The 11166-nt window shown below is 36.2% G+C and overlaps 2 protein-coding genes across 3 annotated transcripts in view; one reads left to right on the top strand and one right to left on the bottom strand.

The window, feature by feature from the left end:
• The window catches only part of LOC109820211 (probable aquaporin SIP2-1), a 9000-nt gene extending 5767 nt beyond the window's left edge, over positions 1 to 3233 (top strand). For both annotated transcript variants that reach the window (XM_020386318.1, XM_020386317.1), the window contains exon 4: positions 2753 to 3233. In XM_020386318.1, coding sequence (XP_020241907.1) covers positions 2753 to 2899 — 147 coding nt within the window. In that variant the 3' untranslated portion in view covers positions 2900 to 3233. The remainder of the gene's footprint in view (positions 1 to 2752) is intronic.
• LOC109820146 (proteasome subunit alpha type-3-like) lies at positions 3856 to 11080 on the bottom strand. Its single transcript, XM_020386243.1, has 11 exons — positions 10802 to 11080; positions 10681 to 10720; positions 10507 to 10592; positions 8668 to 8671; positions 8057 to 8130; positions 7893 to 7979; positions 7702 to 7786; positions 7391 to 7437; positions 6858 to 6923; positions 5778 to 5868; positions 3856 to 4204 (listed from the first exon to the last, which is right to left on the bottom strand). Exons 1-11 carry the CDS (start codon positions 10903 to 10905, stop codon positions 4133 to 4135), a joined length of 756 nt encoding a protein of 251 aa, XP_020241832.1. The 5' UTR covers positions 10906 to 11080; the 3' UTR covers positions 3856 to 4132.

Below are 11166 nucleotides of genomic sequence, written 5' to 3'. Positions count from 1 at the left end.
GTTTCATCAAATTCAAACTCTACGGTGACTGATTTGAATTTTGGTTAGAGGATGATGACTTCTTCGGGCCCGAAGTTTGATATTTCACTAACGGCAAGACAAATCTGATGGCAGATGAGGAGCACGAGTTGGTTGGTGTGTATACTCGAGGAGGACAATGTCAGATTAGGTGGAGCTTACAAGCGGGCACGACCGAGTAACACACATGGAGATGAAGATGGTGGCGTTGGACTTGAAGATGGTGAGCGCTCATATTCAGTTTAAGCCAAGTAATGGAGGAGATAGAGGCATCCGGCTCGTAGTGTAGAGTAGGAGAGGTGCACCGATGTGATTTGAGACGAGCGATGCAGGTGGAGCACAAGGACAACAAGAGGGGTGGAGGCGTCACGGCGAAGCAGAAGATAGTGAGGATCATGAAGGCATCCAATTGGGAGTGCGGGTGTTCTGATTTGAAGTGCGAAAGAAATAGAAGACTCTAGCGGAAGAGACAAAGTTTCAAGACGACGATGGTATATCTTCAAGGGAGTTTTGGAATCAAATCCAATGTGGAGATTGTTGGGATTTTGTCTTTGATTCTTTGTGTAACTTCATGAGAATTAGATAGGGTTAGAGTTCTATTATGATTAGGAGCTTGAGTTCTATCATAATTAGGAGTTTGGGTTTTATCATGATTAGGAGTTTGAATCCTATTCTAATTAGGAAGTTAGGCTAGAAATAGGGTTTTAGTTTCTCTATATATATTCTTCTATTGGTGGAAGAAAAACCATGAAGAAAAAGTAGAGATGTAGTAGATGAGAGAGAGAGGGGGGGTTTCGTAGTCTTTATCCGTACAAAAGATTACAAGGAGTGAGCTTTGGAGAGAATGTGAGAGTTGATTATATTTGTGAGGTTAAGAGATTGAGAGACGGGAGTTGAGTGGTTCCTCTTGTAGTTCTCCCTGATACATAGTGAATTTCTCGTATTGTTGTCTCGTGGACGTAGGTCGAAGTTGGTCGACCGAACTACGTAAATCTTGGTGTTTTTTTCCTTGATTGTGGTTGTTCTATCTTATTTATTGAGGTTGGCTTCCGAGTTGCGCATATCGTGGTAGACGGGGAGACTGAAATTCCCCTACATGGGGTTGGGCTAGGTTAGCCCTTAACCCAAACCCAACCCCCGATTTTTGGGGTGAAACCGAACGACTGCTATCAACGCGACTGCCACTAGCAGTCCTCTGTTAGAACAGGGAGAATATTTTCTTCTATTAAGTTGAAGTTATGAACATTTTTAACTATAGTGTATTTGACATACCACGTGCTACTTGTTGTCTAGAGCTTACAAGTTAGAAGGCATAAACACTAATTTCATCCTAGGGGGTGTTTGGTTCACCCATTTTATAAAAAAGTTTTGAGAAAACACCTGACAATGGCATTTTTATAAATAATAGGTATATTTTCGTAAAGTAAGTTTAGTTTTAAAAAATTTATAGAAATGTTTTCTATAAAGTAGGGGAAATGTGTTGTTTTATGGAAATCAACTTCCTCTCCAAATGAGAGGAAATTGCCTAGAAATCTGATACATGTATTAAAACATAGTTAAGTACACCAATATCATTCCCCATGTGATTTCTTATGGGCATTGTTAGTAATTTATTTTCTATAAAGTGATATCCATCCAAACAAAAGAAAAAGAAAACAACGTATTTTCTATAAAGTTAGGTACTTTTTCATACTTTGAACCAAACAAATAAATAACAAAAAATAAGAAATATACTACTCTTTGAGTTCTATAAAATTTTCCTACAAATTTTATAGAAATACAAGGAAATCAAATTTTGAGCACATTTCTTTTTCCTTTTTTTTAGAAAATTAGCCAAACAGCCTCTTAGATGATATATAGATCTATGAATTGCTATTTACTATTCTTTATTCAACACAACCTGAACTTGTAAAAAGGACAAATTTTCAAAAAAGACTCATTTATAACTTTATTCACCAAAATCGACTCATTTCAAACATATTCACAAAAATCGACCCAGTTTTAACTAGGTCAAAAGATTTTTTTTCTACTTAGTCGGGGTTGACAATTCCGACTAGTTAGTAATCCAGTTAATTAATCTTCTAAATAGTTGGGGTTGGCAACCGTGACTATTTTGAATTACAATTTTAGTCCCCACTACTAACTCATGATTAATTAGTAACTCGGTTAATTAACCTTCTAAATAACCGGGGTTGGCAACTGTGACTATTTGGAACTGCAATTCAACCCCCGCTACTAACATGTGCGTCTAATTAGTTGGTGTTGGAAACCCCGACTAATTAAAAAGAAGCGCTTATTTTAAAATCGACCCATTTCATTATGCGTTGCTGACGTGGCCGGAACTGGGTTGATTTTTGTAAATAAATTTGAATGAGTTGATTTTGGAGAATAAAATTGTAAATGGGTCTATTTTAAAAATTTCTCTCTTGTAAAAAGTGTAAAATATCATATGCAGTGATAAGAGATTTTCTAATACTAAAAGATGATTTATATTTTTCCCTTTTCTTTCTTTTCCTTTCCTTCCCTTGGATGTCTCTGTTTGCTCTTCTAATCTTCTTTTATCTTTTTTTCTAAAAAAGAATCTCTCTTATTACTTGTTTTCTATGATTTCTCCATGCACTTTCTGTCAATCTAGAAATTCGTTTGGCTACCTTTTTTCTTGCTATACTGAATAATCTATATCACTTGTGATGCTGATTAATAATATTATAACAAATTTCTAACCTGTAAACAGACCTTTGGTCTCTTGGATGCTGAAGAAGTTAGAAAGGGGAAGAGCTCTTGTAGCCAGCTCTTTGGGCGCATGGACATGCACTTTTATCTCACTCCAAGGGCAGTTGCAAGCGGTAACTATAGGAAAAGAAGTAGAACACTGCAATGAAGCAAAAGGGTAGCCCAGTGCACGAGTCTCCCACCATTATGGGCTCTAGAAAGGGTCCCCGCATGCGAAAAGGCTATTTCCAGGATTTGAACTCATGACCTCCAGGTCACAAGGCAACAACCTTACTGATACGCCAAGGCTCACCCTCAACACTGTGTAATGAAGCAATTTTCCTCTAATTTCTCCTCAACACTGTTTAATGAAGCAATTTTCCTCTCTCCGTAAAATTTTTTATGTACATTAACTTGTAACATATAAGAGTGATATATCCAGTTTCTGTAATAGAATTAGGCCATCCCTATTCATTGCTCTACCTGAAGAGTTGATTCAGTAACTGAAGAGGAAAAGGGGGGAAAACTTCGAGGATTATTTTTAACTGAAGTATGATGTGGTCTCAAGAACCTCCGCGTATAGGCCACTCACATTCCCTTTTCCCTCCAAATCCATTCATTTACAGGCAAATTCATATAGAAGTTCTTCCAGCCCAATGAAGTCACTGAAATATATAAGCAGATTGGCACCCGGTGGTATCGTTGTTCTGAACTTACCACCTCTCAGGTTTTAATTTTGTGAATAGACTCCTGCCTGAATTCTTTCGACTCTTTTGCACTCGGAAAGTCTTGGTAAGCAACCAGACATAGTATCTGTCAAATTTTCAGCCACTATAAACAAGTCACAAAAATTCAATCCGGAGGTCCACTGCAAAAATTGAACTAGAGGGATCATAAGTTTCAGAACATCGAGTCTACAGAGGGTCTATTCAAAATAAACCCTTTCAGTATTCATAAAGAGATTGCTGTGGTTATCGTATGTAAGTTCTTGGTTCAAGGATCAAATGCCAATGAACCAGTAAAATACTTCAGGTACTATAAATATAAGAAACATCCTTCTTTAAACACCAGAGCAAAGAGGATTAAAAGAAAAAAAGGCATCATGAACAAAATAAATGCTGGACATTTTAACTGAAAAGCACTGCATCACTGTGTACGATTTCAAATTGCAGAATCCCCGATAAAACAAATGTAAGTGATGAATACAGGTGAAAAAGTGCAAGAAAATTCAGATTCCAGTCAATGTTGGATAACAAAGACCACACGCAACTATTACTTTTCCTCCATAACCCCCGTCCATCATTAAGGTACACTATTTTTTAAGTTTTAAGCAATGATAGACAAAGGCTCATTGATAATTCTCAATCGAAACGAAACTAACAAAATAAGATATCTGAGCTCCTTAGTCTGCATCCATCTCCTCTAGTGCTGCTTTCGCAGCTGCCTTAGCTTCCTCTAGGAGAGCATCTGGAACCTGTGGATTTCAAAATACAATAAAAAGTAATGTACTTTTTTCATCTATTATAGAGAAAAGTGTGCTACAATCAAAGGTGATGAGACCCAATAACTATGAGCAAATTCAGACAAAATCCACTGTACCAAAAGCATGTACATTCATTTTACAATGGTAAATAGTTTAGCTGTCATCTCATGGTCCTCATGATTAAAAGGGTAATTTTCAGGACCTTAGTAGCATAGGTAGGTATTTTCTATTTGAATGGCTTACTGAAAAGAAATACCCAATTCTACCGCGACTAGTCTAATCATATCCATTAAATGTTTTCGGTAAACTTCACTGTTAACCGAAGGGCTATTAGCAGTGATAATTTAGAAGTAACAAATGCTAACCAAGATGTCATCAAGATTTAGTTTTATGCAACCCCAAGCAATAACGTATAAGTACCAATACACTATACAACATTTTAAGAAAATTAAAGTGTCAGCTTTGCATCACGTGGGAGATAATGGTGTCATGGCACAAACTGAGTACATAGTTGCACTTCTATTAGGCATTATGTACAAAGTTCTGATATCTTTGCCTTTACATCTACAGTGTTCAGTACTTAAAACTCCCTACGCAATTTGGGTAGCGTCAATGTGTATCAGTTAATATATTGGCATAGTGGATAACTCAAAATGGCTCCTAAACTCCCCTATGGTCCTGTTTTGAGCAAGAGGTTCTCAATTTTGTGTCCAATCTTAGTACAGCCAATTTTCTCTGCCTATCCATTTTGTTTCTCTGTGGCTGAAGAAAAGTAAACTAAGAGCTTCTGAACTTTACACATTAGTGTAAAGAATTATATTTTTACATATTTTTATAGAAGCCTCCAGCAAAGGCACATAACTGGATAAGTGGTATATGATTTTTTTTTCCTCTCCAAAGAAAAGGGACAAAATGTACATCTGATGTCCAAATAAAAACAGGAATTCACATTTAGAGATAATTAGACTAAGTGCACATGAAACAATTACTAAATAATATTTGGTGTCAATTTGCAGTTAAAAGTTCCAAACTGGACTATAATTATAAATGACAGAGAGCTCTGTCATCTACAAATACACAAGGACAAAAACAACTAAAATAACTGAAGAGGAAGTACAAGGTGGTAATACTACACTCTAGGAGCTCAACAAAGATACTATAAGAAACATTTATTCAGATAATGCAATAGAGAAGTCTACATAGCAACAAATCAGCATTGAATAAAACTTCCAGTTAGTAACCTTTCCCTTATGCGAATTTATATCTAAAAGCATCAATATACAAACATTGAGATAGTTGTACTTATGTGCAATACAACGTGCATGTAGGTGTGCATTGTGATGATTAAAAATCCCTTACATGAATCTTCCTCTAAAAGCATCAATATACAAACAGTGAGATAGTTGTGTTAATGGATTATGTGTGTTTGTGCATTGTGATTAAAAAAACCTATGAAATCTCATACCAGCTAGTGATGTCATCATAACTGAGTCACAGCAAATTATAGATACAAGTAACCTGGGTCAACATTCTGTATTTGGAATCAATCAAAATAGTGATTTACCTTCTGATGTTGGCGGTTCGATTCATCACAAACCCAACTGAGTTCCAACTCAAAGGCTTTGTCCTTCGCCTCATCATGTACCCCATATATTCTGCATGCCAAAAGATATTGTAAATGGCTAAATTCTACAAAGTATATGGAAAGAAATCATAGCTAAAAAAGAATTAAAATGAATAAAGAAAGTAGGATATCCCTTTTCTGCTCCCGTTATCAGGTTTCTTTGGCTAGTCAAATTTTCTAACCTTCGGCAAAAATATATTTATACTCTTTCCTGAATTAAACTTCACGAATTAAAAAAAATTGCAAATATGATGGAAACTAATATGTAGTAAATAAGAACAGGGAGACATTATCTTTCCAAACCATTTCAAAGTTGGAGAAGAAGGCAGATTCTTCAAGGCTAATGTCAAATAATAACGAGATAAAAGTTTACTAGTTGTTCTAAAAAAGAAATTCATAGTATCAAAAGCTTGCCTGCACAACTACCAAAAATAAGGAACTGCTGAATCTTGTACTACACAAAGAGGGACTTGCATCAAGCAGCAGCGAGATAAAGTTAAAGCTATTAAGACAACTACTTGCATGTGTTAAGGAACTACTGCCACCGACCCCCACCCCAATGTGAGAGAGAGAGAGAGAGAGAGAGAGAGAGAGAGAGAGAGCACCACACACATGTACACAAATGGATATCATGAATGCCAAAACAACCCAAGCTCAACAATATTTAGAAAATTTTAATGATGAAACCTGATGCAGAAGAAAAGAATGAAAGAAAATTGAAGCTGAACTAGAACAGTGTAATGGTAAAGAAAAAATCACAACCAGAAAGCGAAAGAAGCAAAACGTCAACCATCATAGAATGAAAATATCAATGAAGATTAGTAAAACAATCATGACAGAAAACATTGAGAAAAAGAGGAAGATAGAAGAAAATTAATGTGAAAATTGTCAAGGTAATAGGAGTTAGGCAATTGCAGTATATCATCAATTAGGAAACTGACAGGTTTTTACAATTAAGGGAGGGATGGATGGGGGAAACCAGAAATACAAATAAATAATGAATGCACTGGAGTTACTTACATCTTGGCGACTTCAATAACACCTTCTCTACAAGTCATTTCAGAGAGCTTAAGCTTCTCTATCTCCCTGTGTATCACCAATAATTAGAAAGCCATGATTCCAAATTATGATCTATAAATATAAATTTCAATATGTACCTTGCTAAATTACAAAAGGTACAATATAATGTGATAAAATATTATATTACAATGCATATAGATCTCTACTCATATACTTGTGAAGAAATGATTGAATAGTAGGACACACAAAAAAATGGACAAGCTGACAGCTGAATGTTATTTTACTGCATGGCAGATGCTTTGATGTGTACGCATGTGTATGCGGCATCACATGCATCTTAAGTTCTGATCCTTTTCACCCGATCAGACATCAAGAAGTGAGATGAAATTTTCATTTAAGTTATATCATATTACAGCTATAATCTGAAAGGCAGTGATCTATGAACAAGAAAAATGAGGTGAACTTTTATTTATATTATCATGTCACAGCTATAATCACCGCAATGATATGCAAACAGATAATTACAAACTCACGTTTTGGCAGCCTGTCTTCCCTTCCCAATTGCAGCACCAAAGTACCTCTGTGGATGCACCATAAAATAAAGAATGTAAATTACAAGTAACTAACAACCTAAATACAGGTAGATGAATATTTAAAGATGATGCCTGGAGTTCATGTACATAACAAACTCAGACTTAATTGCATATTACATGTCGCTTCAGCACAGCGAGACACGCAATCATGTGCGCATGAACATGTTTCAATATTGAGAATAAAATATTACAGCCTGGGAATAATCATCATCTCTTTAGCTTATGCGAATCATGCTTTATTGTTTACTCACATAAGAAACTCCTGAGGGTTCCACCATGTACAGTTGTGGTCCATCTCTATCATAACCTCCAAGTATAACTCCACAGCCAAAAGGTCTGCAACATAAAGACACCTTTAGTTTATAAGTGAAAGGGTAATACCACTAATGATTGATCTCATAAATTCTTTTCTGAAGCGAAAATGTACGATCAGTATTCTCACCGTAACCACCAATAAAGTGTACAGAGATGAACATAACTAGCTACTCTGTCTGCAAGTTCTTTCACTGGCATAGGTTCGCCATAAGTCCTGTTAGAAAACCCAACGTTACTATCTTAATCTTAAAAAAGTATACTAGTATGGGTTCAAGAGTTGAAGATGCTCACTTTTCAAAGTTAGTTGCTTCAGACTTTGCACGCGCAACAATCTGTCTACCATCTGCTGCTAGGCCAGCTACAGCCTATTATGATAGAGCCAGAAAATGAAGATAAAATAAGCGGGAAATGAACATACAAAATATTCTACATAATATGAGAGATAACTCAGATAAGGCATTTATTTACAAGAGGAGACATCATTACAGATGTGAGTCATATGACAAGAAATCAAAGGCTCCTTCCAAGAGGTCTATGGTTATAGACAGCTCTCCAAGATAACATAACAGGAATGTTTGTAAAAGTTGATGGCCATATAGTTATTGATATGCTAATCGGTTATTGAAAAGATATTATAGAAACCATCAACCATACAACCAAACAGTCACATAGCTTTAAAGAGGCTAGCATTGGGAACTGAGTTTAAGAGACATTGATGCAGGAATCAAACGATTAGGTGCATGTTGAAACCAGGATCATGTTAATGTACATCAACCTTTGAGCTTTTCAATTTTGGCCTATATTATCCAGCTGTAGCTAACAAGTTAGACTATAATTGCTTAATTTCTTGTAATAAATATAAAACTTGTCGGTATTTGATTTAAATGGATTTCTAGCATGACTAAGCTCTAATTTTATGACTGGATGGTATGCTATTCTTATCAACTTTAATCCCATTTGATCCAATAGCTGCAGCAGAATGAATGAGAGGAAGGGGGGGGAAAAGATTTGAGCAATGCAAAAAATATAATAGAAAGAAAAATCCTGTCACTTAGTGTCTACTTCTTCTTCTTCTTCTTTTAAAAGTTTTATGCTACCCAACTCATGAACCCTTTTACTCCTCTGACTTGCCCTCAATCCAATCAGTTCTTCACTTCATATTTTGAATTGAGTGTTTTGTGTATGAATCTAGAGAAACATCACTAGGACTCTACTCTGGTTATCGAACTTTATAATCTTGGTGGTTCCTTATTATTTGTGAGACTAAGTGGTCATACTTTCAAAATTATTACATTCGAAGGAAGGAGATAATCAAGGAAAAAGGATTAAGAACTTTCACTATATGAATATTGCCTCCTAATGCTCCCTGCTTCAGAAAAGCAATTCAATTCAAATAATTTGAACGCTAGCTGGTGCATATCACAGGAAGCACAAATCAGGGACAATGTTCGGGATTTTTTAAGAGTATCCCTCCCTAAGCATACTGGTAGTAAGGAGCAAAGCAGATCACATAAAAAGCATCCTTTAAAGGAGCATCATTGTATCAAAAAAATCTAAATAAGGCAAACTAGTAGAATTCTCTTGTCAAGAATTTGGACGTCAAAAAAATTGGCACAAATAGAAAAACACAGTGATGCGGAAACAAAAAAAGAAACTTCATTTTCAGATTCTCTGGATTGCGCACATGGCCTTGATTATTTTAGCCATAACTTCTCCTGGAAGACTCCAGTTGACTCTCCATTTGAAGTATTAGAAAGATGAATGAAGCTATTTTCAAATGAAACTGGTTGTGCATGAATTAGAGTTCACTGGAGAAAGCTATATGCAGAATACTGAGAGATGGTCAATCTAGACTGCATTGACTTTTATGTTTTCTAGGATATTAACTTAGTCAAACATGTCTTTTAGTATTTCGATATCATTTAATTGTCCGCTAGAATTTTGAAATTCTCATGCTTGAAGGATTGTTTCAAGCATATGTATATCTTAGATATCTTATGGAAATCAGTATGTGCTGAGTTTGATCATAGTTAAGCTTTCTGATTTGTGTTTACTCTACATTTCATTGGTGGATTGCATTGACTATGAGTGTTTATCTATATCACCAAGTTGGGGTCCTTGGAGTGGTGATTCATCATATCTATCTAAAATGTTGATATCTGTATTTCTGGATCGATCGGCTAACCCCTTTATCCGTTGTTTATTCTAAGTCGTGTTTTTATATCCTTAAAGAGTCTTCGGCATCATATCCTCATATTTCCCTTTAATCCATCCCACCCATACCGTCCCCATATCACATAGAAAAGACTAACCAAAACAATTAGCTCGTGTAAGATTAGAGATTACACTGTTGAGGGATCTCGTTAGCCTGGCCTATGATGAACATGGATGAGCAGTTTAGAGTCTATACCGGATTTCAATTATTCATTCAATTACTTCAGTCGCTTGAAAAATGAAAAGCAATTACAAATAAACAACTATGGAATGAATCAAAATGCCCTAATCAAAGAGACGTATAATTAATTTCTAACTCCGAATATTTTAAATCCTTAGCATGAATACACGTCAAGATAACATGTTATTAAATATCCTTCATAAGTGAAATTTCACTGTAGAAACACTGGGCAATGTTCCATAATGACTTAATTATCCCATATATATCACAATCTTTTCCAAATATATTGACGGATTCTGTTTCAGCTGATCTTTGAAAGAAAAAAAAACAACTTTTTTACCATCACCAAAGGTTCCAAAAATTAGAAATCAAATGAATCCTCCGATTGGATCCCGGCAGCATCATCTTCGATGTGATCAGCTTCTCCACTCCCTAGATACCCCCAAAAAAAATCCTCATCAAACTCCTAAACCCTAACCCTAACCCACCAAATAATAATAATAATAATAACGAAAATTACCAGCACGATCCCATCTTTGCACTTGATCCCAATCACGGTCCTGCAATTAAGAAAACATCACCTTTAGTTTGAAAATGCAAATTTGCGAAAAGATAGGGTACTAAAATGCAAGAAAACGCACCCGCTGTTGTCGACAGCCTTGGCGGCGTACTCGATCTGAAACACGCGGCCATCGGGCGAGAAGGTAGTGACAGAGAGATCGTAGCCGGTGCCGATGCTGCTCATCGTTCGACTCTGTCCTCGTTCTGCAAAATTAGAAGATTGTTTTGGGTTTCTCGGTCTGGATCGAGAAGAGAAAGGGGGTTGGTTGTAAAAAAAGAGGAAGGTTTGGGTTTCTTGGGTCTTAAGAAGAGGGAGGGGGCAGAGTGAGGGAGGTTGGAAGATCGGGTGAGAGGAGGATGGTACGGTACAGGGAGGTGGACAGACGAGTTGCCTACAGCTGGACTTTCCAATGGGTTATTCCGGTATTAGCCCCCTATTCTTTGT

The sequence above is a fragment of the Asparagus officinalis genome, chromosome 8, assembly GCF_001876935.1.
Source record: "Asparagus officinalis chromosome 8, Aspof.V1, whole genome shotgun sequence".
Classification (NCBI taxonomy): Eukaryota; Viridiplantae; Streptophyta; class Magnoliopsida; order Asparagales; family Asparagaceae; genus Asparagus; species Asparagus officinalis.
Note: the sequence above shows the minus strand (reverse complement) of the source record. Positions and strands in the feature narration are given on the sequence as shown.

Coding starts and splice junctions, on each gene's coding strand:
- LOC109820146 (XM_020386243.1), bottom strand. CDS start 10,905: ATGAGCAGCATCGGCACCGGCTACGATCTCTCTGTCACTACCTTCTCG. Junction 7,980..8,056: donor GAAGCAACTAACTTTGAAAA/GTGAGCATCTTC, acceptor GTTTTCTAACAG/GACTTATGGCGAACCTATGC. Junction 6,924..7,390: donor GGAAGACAGGCTGCCAAAAC/GTGAGTTTGTAA, acceptor GGTGATACACAG/GGAGATAGAGAAGCTTAAGC.